The sequence below is a fragment of the Nematolebias whitei genome, chromosome 16, assembly GCF_014905685.2.
Source record: "Nematolebias whitei isolate Nwh7 chromosome 16, NemWhi1, whole genome shotgun sequence".
NCBI classification, from domain to species: domain Eukaryota; kingdom Metazoa; phylum Chordata; class Actinopteri; order Cyprinodontiformes; family Rivulidae; genus Nematolebias; species Nematolebias whitei.
The window spans coordinates 23526688-23548175 of NC_056513.1; the positions used below are offsets into that span (position 1 = coordinate 23526688).

The 21488-nt window shown below is 40.7% G+C and overlaps 1 protein-coding gene across 1 annotated transcript; it reads right to left on the reverse strand.

The window, feature by feature from the left end:
* Nucleotides 1-552: 552 nt before the first annotated feature.
* LOC119422433 (axin-1) lies at nucleotides 553-21049 on the reverse strand. Its single transcript, XM_037689805.1, has 13 exons — nucleotides 20889-21049; nucleotides 15540-16221; nucleotides 13222-13415; nucleotides 11350-11505; nucleotides 9540-9674; nucleotides 9315-9411; nucleotides 7251-7388; nucleotides 6661-7051; nucleotides 3870-4044; nucleotides 3601-3777; nucleotides 3039-3338; nucleotides 2793-2942; nucleotides 553-2692 (listed from the first exon to the last, which is right to left on the reverse strand). Exons 2-13 carry the CDS (start codon nucleotides 16149-16151, stop codon nucleotides 2566-2568), a joined length of 2652 nt encoding a protein of 883 aa, XP_037545733.1. The 5' UTR covers nucleotides 16152-16221; nucleotides 20889-21049; the 3' UTR covers nucleotides 553-2565.
* Nucleotides 21050-21488: the final 439 nt, after the last annotated feature.

The following is a 21488-nucleotide window of genomic DNA, read 5'->3' on the forward strand; positions in this document are numbered from 1 at the left end:
AATAACCAATACCAATATTTTTCCCCCCAGACCTACCTAGAGACTACATAATTTTCTCTGCTGTGGAATTAAAATATTATTCTGCATGTTCTTTGTCAATTTGGCCTGCTACCAAAAGCAGATGCCAAAAAGGGAGCTGAAAATGATGAAACGCTTCAACTTGGATTATGTTTAATGTCAAATTTATTCATGACATTTACTCTCTCTCTCCAACACGACGACACTTGAACAGTGCAAATTTGTAAATTTTCACAAATCTAAACTCAACAGCGTGCGTGACGTCATAACGATGTGCTGGCGCTGTAAGCATCTTTGTCACTGGGTTGTCATTAAAAAAAAAAGCACCATATATATATATATAATTATAATTATATATATAAATAGTTATTTTGATGGAATAGCCAATGTTTGATATTTAACTTTATCACCAATATCGCCGATGCTATCGTGCATCCCTAGTTTGTCTGGAATCAAGACTACTGAAGTACAGTACAGATATCAGCCATTTAGAGGACGAGTTTTACTTTGTTTTTTCATATACTATGCGTTTGCTTGAAGAAAGTTAGATAACATGATTTAATATTAATCTGTATAATAAATATGAAGCTAGGCCTACAGACAATTTAAACTGTAGTCAGCCGCGTACATTCAATAAATCTGCCCACTTAGTTTTTCCTTATTAAACACACATCTGAAGCAGGGTTTAATGTTACATTTCATAAAATAAACAAGATTTTTTTTTTTAATCTCCAGCTTCCAATATATATGTATTAATTTATTGCCTTTTGGTTTATTTATATTGTTTGAGGCTAAATGAACCAATTTTACTAAGCAAGGCTTTAGTAAACTGTGCGGGAATATCTTATACACTTAATTCTCACCAATACTTAATTAACTCACGACAAATCAACACTAAAACTCTACAAATGAAATCCATTAACCTTTAGAAGCAAACCTCGTGTTTCTGATGCACATAAATGTCTAAACGTTTTCCAGTTTTGTCCTGTGAGCTAGCAGCTGTTGGCTTCGGTTTCATACTTCCGATGTGAATTTGATCGTTGTGAAGATCTTCCACAATGTCAAACCTATCTTTTAGGATAATGGGGAAAATTGAAACAATGTCACGTCACCGTGTTTCAGGTCTGTGAACCTGCAGCAAAAACAATCCCTTCAGCTCATGATGAAAAACAATAACCCACAACTGTGGACTGCATGAAGGCATGGAGGAGACATTTACATGTTCTTTGGCTGAGTTTAGGCGTACAAGACAGACAGGCTTACACACATCAATGCGCTTAAGAGCGTTTTTTTTTTTTTTTAGAGAGAGCAATGCCACAAGCCAGGCAGGCTGGCACTTACAGCTCAAAGGTGAGGGCGCAGGCTTTTGATAAAGCAGAAAAATATGAGTTATAAAGGCAATTTATGGTTTTGTTGGAGCTTTTGTTACCAGTCTACAATAGTTCTCTGAGGCTGATTGAGCAGCCCAAAATCTTGGGACCATTTGGACTGTGCACGCTGACGAGTGCCTCATAATAAACCTCGCATTCAAAAGGAGACCCCAAAAATGAACATCTGCAGCTTTACATAAGAGAATTGGACCTGATATAAATTGAGGGTTTTTTTTTTTGTGGATCCCAATAGTGAAAAATATATATTTGTAAGTATTTTAAAACAAGAGAAATCTCCACTCACAGGTTAACTGTCTAGAAGTGAGGTGCAGTTAATGTGATTTAATAAAAAGAAAGAATTGCTGCTCAGACATGACTAATGAGCTACTTTAAAAACAAAGACATTAATACAATATTAAACTGAGATATGAGAAAATTAGGCTGCTGTAATAATAGTACCTGCCTTGTATGTATACAAATAAAACAACAAGTCACTAGAATACTTGTCTTATCAAAAATATGTAGCTTTGGTAAACAAGTTATGCAAAAAAAAAAAAAAAACTGAGTGTGTTACTGTGAGATCACCTGTGACAGCTAGGAACAAGGTACTCGGTTTTGAGGCTATGAAGTCAACAAAATGAGAAGCAGGCTGAATGTCCCACTGTCCTCCTCCTACCCCCCCGTCCCCAGCCGATCAGGAACAGAGACAACAAAAAGCAGCTCGACTCCTAAAAGGAACAAAACTGCTTTCCCCGCCGTCTCGAGCACCGATTGAAGAGTTTCTGTGGTAATGTAGCAGCATCATAATGGTCTGCGGAGGACAGAGTCCTCCAGAGCAGAAGTGGAAGACTACTTTATCCTCTCTTCTTCCAGGAGCGAGAGTCGCGCCCTCCCCTTTTTATTCTTACTCTTTTGGAAAATCCACAATGAAGACAAACAGGTGAAATATTTTGCCCTCTTCCATCACTCCTGCATCACCTGGACATTTATCGTTTCGTTCCAGGCAGGCCTTCACATATAACCACCTCCATAATCCTCAAGCTCCTACGCAACACAGTCTCCCTTCTCTCACACATTGCTCTGTCCGTTTTTCTTCTTCCCGACGTTCCATTCGAGAACGTTTTTCTTCCCGTCTCCTCTCTTGACGCTGGACTTTCCCGTTCCACGTCCTTGGATTTCAGTCGACCTTCTCCACTTTCCCAACAATCTTTTCCTCAAAGATGGGCAAGATGGCATCGTCATCTCTAACCTCCTCGAACACGACGCCGCAGTCAAACTCATTGCTCACTTTCTTAAAGTAGAACCTGCACACACACAGACGTTAAAATCAGACATGTTTTTTTTTCTTTTTCTCACTAGGCGACGCGTTACAGCTTTAAGAAGGTATTTGCTTTGAGTTCTAACCTGTAACGACCCTTTTTGGTAAGCAGCTCCTTAAACTGGCCCAACGTTACGACACGACCTTTGACTGATGTTCGGTAAGGAATTGGCTCTCCGCAGAAGTAGTACGCCACCGTCATGTTCTCACATACTTGCCGCTTCCCAGATTTATGCCTGAGAACAGGAAAGATCCTTGTTAAAACCATAAAAAAACACACAAGGGGGAAAAAATAAAGCAAATCTAATTTTAAAATGATAACTGATGCGTACTTCTGCTTGGCCTGCAGCAACGCAGCCCTCCTCCTCTCCTCCTCCAGCCTCCTCCTAGCCTCCTCCAGCTGGGTAAGAGGGTTGGGAGCTGGGTTGGGGGGCATAGCTGGGTCCTGAATGAAAGGATGCGAAGGCTGAACCTGAGTGGATGAAGAGCTAGGGATAGCTGTGGACACGGAGGAGGGATTGTTACGCAGCTGAGCGGAGACCCAAGGGTGCACAGCTCCGGGTCGCTCCACTGAAGTTGGACGTGGCGACTCGCTGCTGGTTCCCGTCCTCCTGGAACTGCTTGTGCTGCCGCTGGGTGAAAAAAAAAAATAAAGGAATGCAGAAGACTAGCTGAATAAAAACATGACTTCAGTACAACTCCTTGCTGCATATGGATCAGTAAAACAGGGCTATAAAGGTACAGTTTTTAACACAAGCAAAATCATATCAGTTATGTAACATATGTAGGTATATAAATATACGAAGACAAGCAAAAACACAAACGACAAAAAAAACAAAAGTTGAACTGGACAAGATGTTTTGTTTTACATACCAAGACAACTAGAAAACTCACCCATGAGAACCTTTCCTTTGTTTGTCTCCTTCCATCATCCACTGCATAATCTTCTGGTTTCTTTCCAGATCCTCAAGTGGAACTTGGGTTTCCAAGACACGCCCGCCCTCTTCACCTTTCCCTGACGACTCGGACGTCTTTTTACAGCCTCGCCTGGACATTGTGCTACCTTTACTACTGCAGGAATAAGATAAAAAAAATAAAAAAACACATTTAAAATCACCTGAACACCACACACACGTAGCTGTAGATCTAACAAGCATGCGAACCTGTAACCCATCCCTTCCAGGGTGCTGGCTCCAGCTCCGTCTGCGTAGTTTCTTCTTCCCGTGTGCTGATTGGCTTGATCTCCATTCCATATGAAGCTGGCCTGAGACCTAGAGCCCGCCTCGTCCTGGCCCTCTCTTCCTCTGTGGTGGTATAGCTGCTTGTGATGATACACACCTGAGACAAATTTAGAAGTCCGTTAGTAAAAGTCCTCCTTAAAATAGTACTGCAGATGCAACACCCAAAACACTTTTTAGTAGATCACATTAGGACTGTCTACTATCTAAAATTTATTATAACTTTTTTAATATGTTAATACAAACTTATAGCTTATACTGTTATTATGTCATGTTTATTATTGAAAAAAAAAGCAACAATTTGAGCACAAACAAAGTCTGTTCTGTGGATGAGCAGCAGAAAAACAGTGAAAAAACAACTTTAATTTACCGCACCTTTTTAAAAAGTACCATTTTTTAAATATATATTTTAACAAAAATAGGTTAAAGCTGATTTTCCTCCTGAGTCACAACTTTTTTAAGGCGGCAAGGGCTCAGGTGAAAGAGCAGTCCTTTAAAAGTTGGAAAAATGATGGCACAATATTGGCTTTGCTCTCCCACATATCAGAGCATCCCTCAGCAAAACACTGAACTCTATAGCTCCCTGCATGTTTCCCCTACCATCCAAGGAGGGCGCCCCACCCAGTCAACAGAACCGAGTGCCCTGCCTACCAAAATGTCATTCACCCACAACTCTCACCCTACCCCTCCCTCAACAACTGCCAGCATTCTAAGTTAGCATAATAATACAGTATATAATACAGTACATAATACAGTTGTGCTAGCTAAAAAGCGAGAGACGTAGCGCTCCACTTCGCTCATGTTGATGGTGTACGCTGGGCCCTTATGTTGACCTTTATATGCTGAAAAAGAGGTTGAAGGTGGCGTGTGCTAATCATGCTAATCGCAATAACATCTTTGTAAATTTACGCATGAGAAAAGTCTCCTTGACTTAGCAATGATATGCTAACTTTTGTTGTGGTGCCCACAACATTAAAACACATCCAAGCGTAAAAGCAATGCTAGCCTTGCTAACAAATGAAGACTGTCACAAACAGAAATTACCGTACTTCAGTGAATTGTTTGGCTACAAGACGACAAAACTCAACTGAACCACAATAAAATGTACAGGAATGATGATACTACTGGAAGTGCAAAATATAAACTAGTTTGAACTAAAACCCACTGTGGAGAAAAGACAGGTTAGGAAGAGAGGCACCGAGATCCAAAGGCAAACGATCAAAAGCATCACAGGACCAAATACTCATTACACTCCATACGACGGCTTGACCAAATCTCATCTTCAGCTGGTCCCTCTTCAGGGTTTGCCGCAGTGAGTCATCCTCCTCCATCTCATTCTATAAAGTTCCATGTATTGTCATCATTGTATAGAAACATGAAATGAGAAATTTATGCTCTGCATTTAACTATCACACGTGAGATACTCCCATGTGTATGTCCATGTTCATGTCCAAACCATCTCAGTCTGGTCTCTCTAACTTTATCTCCCAGTTGTTCAACCTGTGCTGTACCTCTGATGATCTCATTCCTAATCTTATCCATCCTTGTCTCTCCTAAGGAGAACCTCGACATCTTCATTTCTGCCACTTCCAGTTCTTTCTCCAGTCTTTTTGTCCATGTCTGTTTCCAGACCATACAACATAGCTGGTCTCACCACTGTCTTGTAAACTTTTCTTTTGACCTTTGCTGACACTTTTTTTGTCATAAATTACTCCTGAAACTTTTCTCCATCGACTCCATCCTACCTAAACTCTCTTTTTTTCACCTCTTTACTACACTCCCCATTTTCCTGGACAGTAGACCCCAAATACTTGAAAGTCCTGCACCTTTGTGACCTCTGCTCCTAGTAGCCTTACTGCTCCACCGGCCTCTCTCTCATTCATCTGCAAACATCATCGCCCATGGGGATTCTTGCCTGACCTCATCTGTTAGTTGGTCCATCACCAGAGCAAACAAGAAGGGGCTCAGAGTCGATCCTTGATGCACTCCAACCTCCACTTTGAAGCTATCTGTCATTCCTACAGCACATCTCACCACTGTCCTGCTGTCCTCAAACATGTCCTGTACCAGTCTAACATACTTCTGTCACTCCAGATTTCCTAATGCAATACCACACCTCCTCCCTCGGCACTCTGTCATACGCTTTTTCTAAATCCACAAAGACGCAATGGAGTTCTTTCTGACCCTCTCTGTACTTCTCCACAGATGCCATCTTTGCTTTGAGGATGCTGATGGTGCTCTTTCTTGGTGTGAAACCATGCTGCTGCTCATAAATTGTCACCTCTCATCTAACTCTACCTTACACAACTCTCTCCCAGATCTTCACTGTGTGGAATTATCAAATGGTGGACAGAATTTACTTATGGCCGAAGCGATGCTAGTCCAAACAATGCTTTTCTATTGCAGCTTTGTTTACAATAATATATCAAATTTGAGGTCAGTTTTATAAAATTACAGTACTGTGTTGATGACTGAAGAGTTGTAGGTTGAATAATTCAGTAATTATTAAACTACTGTGATAGGTGGTCTATAATTTCTTGTCAAATAGTTCCATGAGAAGTTCTTGCATTCACACGGTCATCACGCTCTGTACGTCAAGAAAAGAAAATGCTCTTTGCATGTTTGCTTATTTTCTTGTTCCACTGCTTGTCAGTGCTAATTATTTGCTGGTGTGGCCTTCCCCTCGAAGATGCAGGTTTTCAATACAGCCACCTACCTTTGACCCCAGCGCCAGGCAAACTGTGACCCGAACCTCGATGTGCAGGGTAGAGAGGCGGCCCGGTTCCTCCATCAGGCGAACGTGATGATTTGGGCGGCGTGTGCCGACCTCCTCCTCCTAAGCTGTTATTGGTTGCCCCTGGCGATGGGCAGCCCGGTGTCTTCATCACCCGCTGTACATGCTCGTCCAAAATGGATTCTGGGTCGTCCTCATGGGAATCCTCCATGGCAACCAGGCCGCCGTAAGTGGCGGCTGTTCCCGTGTTAGCAGTGGTCTCTGAGTAACGGGCACCATATAAAGGTGGAAAGGATGAAGGGAGGGTGAGTGGTATGCTATGAGAAGACATGGAGGTTGTCATGGAGACATCAGCATCATCCCCTTCTTCTTCCTGTTGGAAACACAAGACCAATATTCAATTTCTAGACGTGCACAAACAGTAGTTTGTCGTTTAAAATGTGTTAAGACATTACTCGGTACTCCTTTCATAGCTACTTCTGGATTTTTAAAGGAACACACAGCAGGCAGACTGAATCCAAACCTGAAACCATCACTACCACACTACGGAAAGTTCCCAGTTATCCACTCACCAGTCGTACTCTCTTCAGCCGCTCTTCGAGTCTTTCCTGAGCCTCTCTTTCTCTGAGAACATTCTCCAGCCTGCTGATGAGCTCTGCTGCAAACCTCTCTGGCTCTACATGGATGTCCTTTGGCATGCGATATGTACGCTTCATACAAAACAAAACAAAAAGTTTATTTTGTTCAGTTCTTACACACAAAGCAAAAAATAGGTCCGCGACATTTTAAATGACACGCTAGCAACAAATTTCAGAAGGAAAAAATTTAAAAACAGGATAAAGGGTAAAAGTGCCAAGAAATAAAACTTCCTGAATATAAAAAAATAAACAACTCTGACAAAAAAAAGCTTTATTCAGTATTTCTGCATATTAATCTTAGTGTAAAATATTAACAAAAAAATTGTAATAAAACAAATAAATCTTGTTAAAAGTAAAATAAAATACATTTTTGAGAGAACTCAAATATTTATATATTTGGATTTATGATAGCAGAGGTTCTGCTCTTTGGCATCGGCAGGGCTCTGTTTTTATCAACTTGAAGAAGACATCGGCAGCAGTTTCGACAATAGCAAAGCTTCCGAGTCTGTGTTTGGGGGCAGCTGTGGCTGAGTGGTTAGAGCAGTCGTCCTCCAATGTGAGAGTTGGGGGTTCGAATCCACCAGCAGTCACATGCTGAAGTGTCCCTGGGCAAGACACTGAACCCCTCATTGCCTCTGATGTGTGTCCCATCAGTGCATGAATGTGATAAAGCTCTGATTAGTCTCATTAGAATGATTTGTTCAATTATCCTTGTAGATATCAAGTAGAGTGCTGTATGAATGGGTAAATGAGGACAGAGATTGTAGAGTAAAGCGCTTTGAGTATCTTGAAATAAGATAGAAAGGCGCTATATAAGTACAGTCCATTTACCATTTGTGTTTGGTTTGTGTTATAAGGACTCAAAATCAGCTGATTAATGAGCTAAACCATAAGATGGAGACCATTTGTGAGAATCGCAGGCCACCTGCAGCTTCGAAGACTCGCCAGCATGTTGGGCTCGGCTTTGAGGAATTCTCATAACACGGATCAGTGGAGTGAAATACCCATAAATCTGGCTACTTTGGACCGGGAAAGTTCCAGAAGGACTCAAGGCTGACAAGAAAAGAAAAAAACAGTCTGCCTGAAGAAAACCAACAATTGTGGCTTATCTGAATTTGACTCCCCCGTTTGGCCTCGGATACAAGCCGACTATCAAATTTCTCCTTGGACATGGGTAACTAGGGAAAAAGCTTCTTCTATTGCAACCAACACCACCCCCACCACCCGAGAACTTCTGTGCAGGCTCATCATAACTGCCGGCTGAACAACAACATCAGGACTGTGGCCTATCTGAAAGTGCTCATGGACAAATCTCAACACCTTGACGTCAAATGCATGTCATTGTGTTTATAAATGTGCTTGCTGGTAGATTTTTTTTATATCTTAAATGGTGTCCTGATAGAACAAGATGTGAAGAGATCTTTTTTGTAATACCACTATCCATCCTCATGGCTCGTACCTTTTTCTATCTAAAAGTTTTCTGAAAAAGAACAAGGGGCCGCGCTATTATAGCAGCAGCAACGTGTACTCTGCCCATCTTTCGGACGACTGTACAAACATAATTTCACTGTATCCTGGTAAAATTATAATAAAGCTTATTCTGATTCTGATGTATTTACCCCAGACGGTGAAAGATGCTGAAGCTTACATCTCATATGTTTAGGACATTTTTTGCTTTCTGCAACTGTGTAAACATTTTAGGATATTGCCAAACTGTTAATGGAAGGTGTTCAGATATTAGTAGGGAAAAAGCACAATGGCATTCATCTCATCAGTTAGAGCAAATAAAAAATGCGTACAAAGAATTTAATTCCAAGCTGTGACATCACACATTTAACCTCAAACATACAGGTGTTGACTCAGAATTAGGACAGTCACACTGACTTTGCTAAATATATGTGGAAAAGCTCCGAGTGTCAGTCTGCACTTGTTGCTACATTCTGAGCAGTGAATGCAGAGTGTATGCTGAATTGCTGAATGATTGATGCTTATACTCACAGGTATATGAGGTAGAGGCACACGACCGTTGGCTTTGGCACTTTCATGCATCTCTTTGCGATGCTGTTTCCGATATCTGTATGGAGGAATACCATCTCTGTGCACGCACACACAAATGAAGAATTAACCTTGGATCTTCACTGGTCAATACATCACTTGCAGGTGCAACATTTAGCACTTCAAATTAGCTGAATTAATAAATGTCTAAATAAATGCTGGACTTACACGCTGCTGTCAGTTAGTGACAGTGTGTCTGCATCGCTCGACATGCTCTGCTGCTCACTGTCGTTGGCGCTGGTGGCTGGAGCTCGAGCGTAGCCCATGTTAGCATAGTACGGGTTTACCGGCTCTCGCCACGGCCTGTGGAAGAAAACAGACACCCTGAATCATCTGCTCAAACAAGGATGAGGTTGCAGGCGCATGATGTCCTTCATAAAAGTTTTTCCAAACATGTTTTTGTCTCTGTGCAGTCTCATTGGTTGGAATTAGAGCTGGGTGATATGGACCAAAATTAATATCTCGACATTTTAAGATGAATGGCAATATATATCGCAATTTTTTTTTTCTTTCCATAAAGTAATAACAAAAAATGCATTTCTGAGTCAAAGCTTTGTCCCAGTTGTCACACAGGCACATTTATTAACAAACAGCTGTAACTGGACAAAATAAATGTCTAAAAAATAAACTATTTACATATATTAAATAATAATCCGCTTCAGCTGCGCCGCCTTCACAACGTTATTAAGTGTATGTGAAACTGCAGCTCTGACTGACTTCAGCCTCCTTCCCTGAAACAAACCACCATACAAAACTCATTTAGCCGTGTTGTGTCTTATGAGAGGAACAGTGAGAGGTGGCGCGACATTAATAAAGCGGTAGCTTAAATCGCTAAAGACACAGTCCAAGTCTCAACTGTGGAAAAAGATGGCTAACTTAACGGCTAGTTTGTTCTTCACATCTCCCTTTTTAAAACAGACTTTTAGGCTACGTCACACTGCGGGTCTTTACACTTGATTCCAATTTTGTGCTGAGGGACAATTTCTTTGTGTGGTTGTTCAGATTATAATTTAAACAAGACCATCATCAGACTCCAGTGTGAATAGTCTACAGCCCTGATGCAACTTGCATGTGCAGATGAAGTGATGTCACACACAGAATGATGATAACGCAACACGTTAGCATGTATTTAGATTATATAAAGTTGTTGTGCAATCAGAGGCAACTAAATTTTTATCTGCTGTGCTTGTTTCGTCTAGTGTTCATAATTGATCTTGTCGCTTCTCATATTCTCTGGAGCTAAATTTTGGGACGTGAACGACATACTGAAAGTCACATACTGATCCCATCATGCTAGTATCAATACAGTCTGACACCAACGTTGGGATCATGTGTTGGTGTGGATTCTCAAGTCATCCAGGACGAGGCAAATCCAAAACGTCTAGAAATTCAAAACAGCTGGACTTCTGTTCTTTAGCTGAAAACATTTGACTACCATCCAGTGATTGTTGTCATCTCAAAACTGGAGTGTGGAGCTCCAAAATTTAAACAACATGACGTTAAAATATGTTGGAATAAGTTCAAACCAAAGTTGCGTTAAAAATCTTTCTATATGTATTTGATTTAGTACCACATATGAAAACTGCCTGGGTCCGACTTGAAATGCATAAATAAAAACTAAAAAAACTGGATTCTTGACCTTCAGACTGCCAACAAAAAAGTAAAATATGAATCACGTAGTGGCAAAAATAGGGATTTGGGCCACTTTTGCTTAGCTATTGTCTTATCAAGTCGAAACTAGTGTTTTATGATGTAATATTGTGGTCATTACTTTTGATCTACACAAAATAAAAATCTATTGCTGCTATTCTGCCCTCAGTATGGGAGCAGTTAAAAACTGCAGACTTCATGTTGTAAAGATTTTTACACTAGTGCCCATTTTGCCTTGGACTAATCTACCGATGTGTACACAATGTGCTCTCACACGGAAAACATAAGACAGAATGAACCCACTTTATGAATGCACAGCAACACACACCTGTACTCCCTGCTGTCCTGCCGCCTCCTGCTGGTCGAGGCTCTCTGTGGCACTGTCTGCATCAGCAGGCTTTGGGTCAGCCTACCAGCTGGTGTATCTCCACACTCCTCGTCTTTCTCTTCTTCCACTTCCCTCCCTCCTCCTCCACCCCCACACCTAAAGATCAGATCAATATCCATCACTGAGAGCTACTAAATAATTCCTAAACAAGTCAACATTCAAGTGATTCACATTTTCTGGGCAATGACAAAAACGTCTTCAAAATTTTTATAGTACGGTACAGTAGTCCCTCGCTACTTCGCGGCTCGACTTTTGTGGACTCGCGCTTTCGCGGATTTTCAAAGTAAGATTGTACACAAGGAAAAAAATTTAAATAAAAATAATTTTTAATCTTTGTTTTTTTAATTGTACACGGCACACAATTGTCAACTTTAATGTTACTCACATGATTGGGACAGTACTGGATACAGTATAAAAATTAAATAATTCGGACAGGCGCCACCATTTTTTGGTTTTCTCTCAATAAGCCTACACTTCAACGCCAGTCAAAAGGACTACAATACCCAGAAGTCCCAACAGAGCTTTCAGCCGTTGCTTTCTGCTGAAATGGAGGGAAAGTTTTGATCCGATCCGAAAAACTTTAGTCCTTATTCATAGTGACTTCAGCGCTCAGCGGATGCAGAGCCGTACGGGACCGACCGGGAATTGGACCAGAACCTCATCAGTCAATCTGAGTGCTGCTTGCCGGTCCATGAGGTCTCTCGAGCAGGGAGGTGTCACTTGGAGGTCCGGTGTTTTCTCTGGAGCTCACTGGGTCATCAGGATTTGGACTTTATCAGGACCATTGTGTGGTTTTGTGCTGGCACGCTCTCTAAAAGCATCTTGGTGCTCAACTGTGCTTAAAATTACGTAGGTTTAAGAGTTTAGAACACTGTGGGCTTCGTCGCTGCGGGGTATGTCTGCCAAACCGGAACCGAGCCAGGCCGGAGCCGAGCTGCTGTTCCGCAGAAATGGTGAGTAAATATTTGCAGTACTGTACAGTACATATATGTCCAACATTTTTCAGTCAGGTCATCTGGACATTTTCTTTTTTTGTGCTGAAACGTTTCGCCTTCGATCCAGAAGGCTTCATCAGTCAAGGAAACGCACAACAAAACTGATTCTTCCCCCAACCGCTTACTCCAAAATGGAACAAACCCGTTATGTTGGTGCTAAGATGGTCTCTTTGGCACGCCCCCTCCTCCATTGCCGGCCCTCTTCCTTGTTGACAGTATTGTCAAACTGGTTGAAAACAACAAATCCATGCTCAATAATCCAGGTATAAAATCCAGCATTTTTCAGTCAGGTCATCTGGACACAAGCAGAACTGGTTTGTTCCACTTTGGAGTAAGCTGTTGGGGGAAGAATCAGTTTTGTTGTGCGTTTCCTTGACTGATGAAGCCTTCCAGATCGAAGGCGAAACGTTTCAGCACAAAAAAAGAAACTGTCCAGATGACCTGACTGAAAAATGTTGGATTTTATACCTGGATTATTGAGCATGGACTTTGTTAGTACATATATGTATGTTGTTAAAATTATGTAGGTTTAAGAGTTTAGAACATTGCAAGAGTGTGGGAAGGGTTTATAAAACCTTAATATATATGTAAATACTAAAATAAATATAGCGTTTATACTTTGCGGATTTTCATTTATTGCGGAAAGGGGGTTAGCCCGCAATAAACGAGGGACTACTGTAATGCGCTTAGCTTTGAGACACAACCAGCGGATAATTTGCAGTTTTATCATTTCTGGCAACAAGACTTTGTCCAATGAGAAATGTGATGATATATGTATACATTATTTATTTATTTATTTTTTAAGTGTCAGTCTCACCTCCACTCCTCATCCTCAGCAAGAGTAGGCAAGTACCCAGCCAGAGGCTTGACTGGCCCTGATGAAGGGCTTTGATCACTGGGATTAGGCTTGGGGCTCTCTCCTCCTGTCCGAGTGTACTCCAAATACAGATCAGATTTGAGAAACAAAGGGTAGGTGTTCTCCTCCATCATAGCCTGGATCTCTGTCTGAGCCTTGAGCAGAGAGAGTGGCACATACAAAAACCATTAGTGAGAATTTTACCTATTGTTACACCTTTAACGCAGTTCAACCATCACTAAACAGAACGAGTTGTTTTCAGTTTCAAACACGTTACAAGAAAAACAAGTTTGTGTAAGGAGCTCCCAAGTTGATACTCCCAAAAACATTTTTTATGAGGATTACAAGCTTAATAAAGCTTAAATAAATTTAAAAAGTTGCAGTCTACATAAATTACAAACTGTGGTGTCAATTTAAAGCTGCGCCACTGGGGAGGAAATTACTTGACATATTAAAAACAAAATGTAACTATTTCAATCCATCACATTTATTTGTAACACACAACCAAGATGACAAAAATATTAGGCTCTCTATACTTTAAATTAAAAGCACAAGCGCCACCAGTGTAAAGTTACTCTGAGATTATGCTTATATAAAAATAGTGTTTATATTTTCCTCGTCTTATTTTAATAAGTTGAATCGTTTTCATTGGCGTCTTATCAAATCTAACTCTTGAGTTGTGACGATTTTCAACCCAGTCTTTAACAGATATCTGCCACTTTTATAGTAATGATTTTAAATATTTATCCAGTAAACATGAATTATTACAAGATCAGCAATGAGCACATTTGTCTTTTGTACAGTTCGTTAAATCAGATATAACTAAAGGCACAGTTTATTATATCTAAATGTCTGTCACTATAAATAATATCAGTATGTCCAGTGTTCTTTAAGACATAGCAGCTTCACACAGAACAATATTTTTATTTGTTAAAGCTACTAGTGCTTTAAAAAAAACTGCAGGTTTCTTCTTTGTTTGAATTTCATTAGAGTAACATGCATAGTGGTCAGTCGTGTCCTGTTTAACTTTGTTTGACTTATGAAAGATATCCATGTAGGAAAAAAGAACTAAATACAAAGTCACACTGATTTTTTTTTTTTTAAATTGACAAATTAACCCACCAGATTTCTTTGAAAAGTAGATTATGTCCATACTATCAAACATTTAAAGCGACTGCAGATGGTAAACTGGTGCCGTGTTGAAAATGAGACATGAATGTCACAAAGTCTAACCCTATAAAACGGTTGTCAATTGTTGAAGATCGAGAAAATAAAAAGAAAGCGGCAGGTCAAAAGTCAAGTATGACGTCAACGCTTTCTGCTCCAATCACGTTAAGGGAAATGTGCACATGACCAAAAGTTAAAGGCACATCATTTTTGGTGACTTATTTCCTTCTTCGTTAGTTTAATTTTGAGTATTTTAAGTGATTTAATAGAAGACAACTGAACTTCTCTTGGTACTTGAAGATATTTCACCTCGCATCCAAAAGGTTTATTCAGTATAAGTTGTTATTGTAACTTATAAGCCTGAAGCTCCCAACCCATAGTTTATGAATCGTCTAAGGTTTTAACAACAAAATCTCTTTAATGCAGTGTACAAAAGATAAAAGAAATGTCAGATGTTCCCAAGCATTAGTTCATGGGCAGGGTTAAAGAAAGCAGAGTGAGAAATGAAACTATAACTTTGTTGTATTCAGTACTTTGTAAAGGTTTTCTTGCTAGACTTTGAAAACAAAAATCCATACCGCTCGTGAAGCATCACTGAATGTTACTGAAAAACCAAGGCCTCAGGACTGAAACGCCTACCGCAGAGTAAGAATTCTGCCGTGAGTCCTTTCGCAAATAAAAATTAAACTTCATGGGCAATAAAAAAAATAAAAGAAAAACATACAAAATTAAGTAAACTGCAATAGGCATCTCCAAAATCACCTCTAATTCTATATCCACGTCTTTGTTGCATCTGGTTTCAAACTGAAATGTCACTTTAAATGAGCTTCAGACCCATAAGCAAACTTGTTTGCAGGTAACTATCACTGCAAGAAAAGTGACCAGAATTCACCTACAACAAACCAAATAAAAGCCCGTGGCCTCAAATATAATCTTAGAAAATTCAGTTTCAGCAGGGCACCATGTCTACATCAATGTGACTTTAAAATTCAGTTCAACACAACTGCACCCAAGAGTTTTAAAACACAGCCTCTATCCTTCTATAGCATTTTGTAATCCAAGCTAGTCCACCACGCATCACGCTAGTTTGGAGAATTTACTGTTTTAGTCACCTGTTCAAACATGGCAGGGTCTGGATGCTGCTTTCCCACACAGTCTCTGATGAAGCTCTTAGTAGCCGATTTGATCTGCCTGGAGACGATCCCACCTCCATCCACTATGTATTTCCGGTAGATGGCCTTAGCCAGCTTGGGCTTTTTCTCCTGACTGGTCTTCCTGAACCCTGAGCACGCAAACCAAAAGTCAACCAGGTCTTCACACCCTTCCTGGCACAGGAAGGATCTGAACAGCTGGGTGCCTTCCTGGTCATCTAGAAGAGAGTGTAGTGACTCAGCCCACTTCAGATAAGGTGGAGTTGGAGAGGCTGAGCCCTCAGGTTCATAGCCCAAGTCCAAGTCAGGGCGACGTGGAGTTGCAGACGATGAAGAAGGTGAGTAACTTGATAGATCCCCCATTTTAGATGACAAAGGGTGGCCTTGCGGTTGGTATAGGGTATTTGGACGGCTGTTGACCGACTGGACTGGGGGGTCCAGATCAGTCCCTTCCTCACCAGGAACTGGAGGTCGCGGTGCATCTTCAGTAAAGTGGGTGGGTCCGTTCAGAGAGGCCACAACCCCTCCACCGCCCCTGTAGCCAATTCCATGTAATTCTCTGACAACACTCATGTCTCAGATTGCTCAAGGCAGAGGTCAGACCTTCTCCCGTAGCTGTGACTCTGCAGGAAAACAATTCAACCTGAGATGAAAACAAGAGAAAACAAGTCAGTTGTAGCACACAGCAGACATAAACATTACTTGTAAAAATATATAAGGACAACGAACTTGTCTCCCACCATCTACAAGTACAGCAGACCACAAATATAACTTCACACTCAATAAATACTTACACTACCTAAGTAATCCCTCATTTTTTCAGTTTTGGTACAAGTTAGACCACTTTATAATATCTTAAAGTGGTTTTGATCAATAACTTGACATACTTTTAGGGTTTTCAAAATGTCTTGCACTTTTTTTTTTATTACAGTTGTGCTCAAAAGTTTACATACACTGGCAGAATTTGTTATTTTGCCATTTTTCAGAGGATATGAATGATAGATAACCTCTTACTCATGGTTAGTAGTTGGATGAAGCCATTTATTATTAAACAGTTGCGTTTGCCTTTTTTACATCATAATGACAGTAAATACCCAGATCAATAATTTACATACCCTGGAAGTTTTGGTATAACACACAGATGTAAATGGCTACTACAGGTACCCAGCTTCATCTGTGATCGTTTTGCTTGTAGTTAGTGAGTGTGTTTAAAAAGTCAGTGAGTTTATGGGCTCCTGACAGGTTTCATCCAGTGTTGATTCCAAGCCATGGGGAAAGCAAATATTTATCAAAGTATCTGCGGGAGAAAATAGTTGATCTTTATAAAACAAGAAAATGATATAAAAAAGATATCCAAGCAATTAAGAATGCCAATCAGCATTGTTCAGACCCTAAGAAAGAAGTGGAAAATGAGAGATTCTGTTGAAACCAAGCCAAGGTCAGGTAGACCACCAAAAATTTCAGCCACAATTGCCTGGAAAATTGCTCAGGATGCAAAGAAAAACCCACAAATAACTTCAGCTGACATACAGCACTCGGGGAAAAAAGTGGTGTGGACGTTTCAAAACTTGAAGAAAAATGGGCTACATGGTCGAGTTGCCAGAAGAAAGCTATTACTGCGCCAACGCCACAAAGTAGTCCGCTTACAATACGCTCAACAGTGCCGAGACAAGCCTCGAAACTTCTGGAACAAAATTATTTGGAGTGATGAAACCAAAATTTTACTTGTTTGGCCACAAACATAAACGTTACATTTGGAGAGGAGTCAACAATGCCCATGATGAAAAGAAGTGGATCGCTGATGTTTTGGGGATGTGCGAGCTACATAGGCACAGGGAACTTGACCAGATGTAGCATGCTATCAGAAAATAATGGAGGAAAAGTTGCGCTCATCAGCTCGGACGCTGCGCATGGGACGCGCTTCGACATTCCAACATGACAATGATCCAAAACAAGTCAACGTGTCAGTGGCTACAGAAGAAAAAAGTGAAGGTGCTGGAATGACTATCTCTGTCTCCTGACCTCAATATCGGTGAGCCACTTTAGGGAGATCGCAAACGTGCAGTTCATGCAAGACAGCCCAAGAATTTACAGGAACTGGAGACATGTTGCCAAAAACAATGGGCAGCTTAGCCATGTGAGAAAACGGTGTCTCATTGACAACTATCACAGGGACTTCAAGCTGTCCTTGATGCTAAAGGAGGAAATATACGGTATTAAGAACTAGGGTATGTACATTTTTGATCAGGGTCATTTGGGCATTTTCTGTTGTCCTTACGATGTAAAAAAAGACAAACACCACTGTTTGATATAATAAATGGCTTCACCCAGCCACTAACTATGAAAGAAAGGTTTTAGTGTTGTCCAACAATTTTCAGGTCATCTGGACAGTTTCTTTTTTTTTTTGTGCCGAAACATTTCACATTCCATCCAGAAGGCTTCATCAGTCAAGGAAACAACACAAAACTGATTCTTCCCCCAAACAGCTTAGTGGAACAAACCAGTTATGTTGGTGCTAAGATGGTCTCTTTGGCACGCCCCCTCTGGTGCCGGCACTGTCCCTTGTCAATAGTCATGTCAAACTGGTTCAAAACCAACAAAGTCCACGATCAATAATCCAGGTATACAATACAACAATTTTCAGTAAGGTCATCTGGACGGTTTCTTTTTTTTGTTTGTGCTGAAACGTTTCACCTTCCATCCAGAAGGCTTCATCAGGAAACACACAACACAAAACTGATTCTTCCCCCAAACAGCTTACTCCAAAGTGGAAGGTGAAACGTTTCAGCACAACAACAAAAAAAAAAGAAACTGTCCAGATGACCTGACTGAAAACTGTTGGACTGTATACCTGGACTATTGAGCATGGACTTTGTTGGTTTTAGTGTTATCCTATTCTCTGAAAAATGGTTAAAAAATAAAACTAAACTTTTGAGCACAGCTGTATTTGTATTACATACAGTACCTGACCATTTTCAGTGGAATATTTTTAAGTCACTAAACTTCGATTTATGAACCATTCAGGCATCAAAAACTTCTAAACCTAATGAACCAGTGTTGTGTCAACATCCATCCATCCATCCATTTTCTTTACCCGCTTATTCCATTTTGGGTCACGGGGGTCGCCGGTGCCCATGTCCAGCAATCACTGTGCGAGGGGCGGAGTACACCCTGGACGGGTCGCAAGTCCATCACAGGGACACATAGAGACAAACGAGACAAACAACCATTCACTCTCTCACTCACACCTAGGGACAATTTAGAGTTATCAATCAGCCTAACATGCATGTTTTTGGTCTGTGGGAGGAAACCGGAGCACCCGGAGAAAACCCACGCATGCACGGAGAGAACATGCAAACTCCACCCAGAAAGGCCCCTGGACTGGGGTTTGAACCAGGGACCTGCTCGCTGAGAGGCAGCAGCTCTACCAGTTGCGCCACCGTGCTGCCCCATATTAAAAACCAGTTTTACCTATTTTTTTTGTAGTTTTAACAATTGTCTGAACTTTATTTATATTTCAGAGCACTACCTCATGGCCAGTTAAAACAAGTTTGTATTGTTTCTAGGATATTGCTCAAGGGTCTGTTTTTCTATAAAAATAAGATTGGAAAATTGAAGGTGCATTGTGACTTTATAACACCTGACAGTGTCGCTTATAAAATAAAACCGGTATTGGCCAAAATCGGAATCAGGAGGTCAGGCTTTGTAGAAATCTGTGATGTGACAGAAAACTTCAATCGGTGCACCCCTAATAGATACCGGTAGATAGAAATCAGAGGTTCCCAGACTTTTCAGGTTCTAAAGCCACAAAACATCAGCAGAGACTTGTGCCACCTACCATAATACTGCTGTTTTAAATGTACAGACATTGTTCATGAGTAGGGGTGCACCGATTGCAGTTTTCTGTCCGATCACAGATCTCTAAAACGTTTGACCTGCCGATTCCGATTTTGTTTTATAATCGACACCGTCAGGAGTTGTAAGGTCACAACGTGCCTTCAATTTTCCAATCTTATTTTATAGAAAACCATACCCTTGAACAGTATCCAAGAAACAATACAAGCTTGTTTTAACTGGCCATGAGGTAGTGCTCTGAAATATAAATGAAGTTCAGACAATTGTTAAAACAAAAGTAAAATCGGTTTCTCATGCAAGTATCGGCCGATTTATCGGTGCACACCTATTAATGAGGCAATTTACAAAGTTACAACGAGAGCCTAAACACCTAACAAAGTTGCTTAACCAATTTATGACTATTTTTATATTTTACATTTACAGCAGCAACATACCAATAAGAATAAAGCTAAAATATGATTTCATTTCTGACATTCATCATGGGAGCCCACACTTGAAAATGATGAGCAGCAGCAGGATGATGTTTCTGGGCTCCTGAATCAGGTCTTTCACTGTTTTCTGCTTCTTATTGACGTTTTGTTCTGTAGATATTTAAACTCGTCTAGTTTTCTCTTCTGTTAAAAGGCACGTTGTCATGATCTGGTACAGAAACTACACTGAAGAATGTCCAAAAAGTTAATGTCAGAATAAAAAAATAAATAAAAAAATGAGTGTCTGACTGTGAAGAGTAGCTTTGATTTCTTTGCAGCTCTGCAAAGCAAATAATGAGCTATTCAGACCAATGCGTGTGGTTTAAAGTAAAACATTGCTCAATGCTATTTGACTCCTATTATTAAGCCTACGTTTTAAACAAACTGCTTAATACTGGCAGGCTCTGGGGTGCCTTAAAACAATCTGAACTATGAGCAGACTTCCGAGCCTTGTTCTCTATTCAACTTGTTCAGGCTCACTTAGCTGCGCTAACACCGTCTAGCTCACACACTTCGTGCAGATCCACACAGTTTCCCAAACAATCGACTAGTGTTAACAAGCTAAGACAGCTAGCTAGCTTCGTAGCGATGCCACCAGCGATGCCACAAGCTTTGAAGTGAGAATCTCATTCATCTCGGCCTGCGGAGACGATGGGGGGATGGGTGCAGCAACAAACTCCACAGCCGCACAAGAAGGGCCTCGCGTGCAAGAGTACTTCAACAGAAGCGCAAACTGTACAATGATGTGTGCCGGGCTAACTTCTACAGAAGCAACCTCAACTTTGTCGCTAAACTCTTACAAATAGTGTGGTTTGACGTCAAACAAGACATGAAAGCGGAGGGCACGTTTTCCACTCGGCTGGCTGCAGCAGCGCCAGCTAGCTCGGTTTGTTAGCTCACTAAGCTAGGTGCGTTCACGTCCCGTGTTTTTATTATGTTGGGTTTTTTTTCTCGCACTACAAACTGTCTCGTTCGTTTGTTTTACCGTTTCTGGAAGCCCGTTCCCCGTAATCCGCTGCATCGGGAACACTGGCGCAAACAATGTAGTCCAAAAGGCGGCATGTGGATAAGCTTTGAGGGACTAAACGCGAACAAAAACCATCCCGTCGCCGTGCCCTTAACTCCCCATGGTGGTGGTGAGTTTCAGAGAGCGACGGATCAGAGAAACAGGAAGCACACGGTGTTATCAAAAGCTCAGCCTGGAAAACAACACCAACAACTGTTTGAAAGTTCCTACAACAAACATGTAACACTCAGAACTTTGCTTCAAAACGTTTAAATACAAGATCCAAAAATAATTTAGATCATTTTAACTGGCTTTGAGGTTTAGTGGATTATAACTCCCTAATTATAAACTGCAGAATTTTTAATACACGAATAAAATGAAATTAATTGATTATTTAATTGTGATTATATTTAAAATTTATTTATTTATTTTTTGTGATATGTTCAAATACCAACCAGGCCGTAGAGCAGAACTAACATTCAACTGATGGAATGAGGGCCAAATCCGGCCCCATGGGCAATCTCAATTCGGTCCAGGATAGCAATAATAATAATAATAATAATAATAAAAAAAATATAT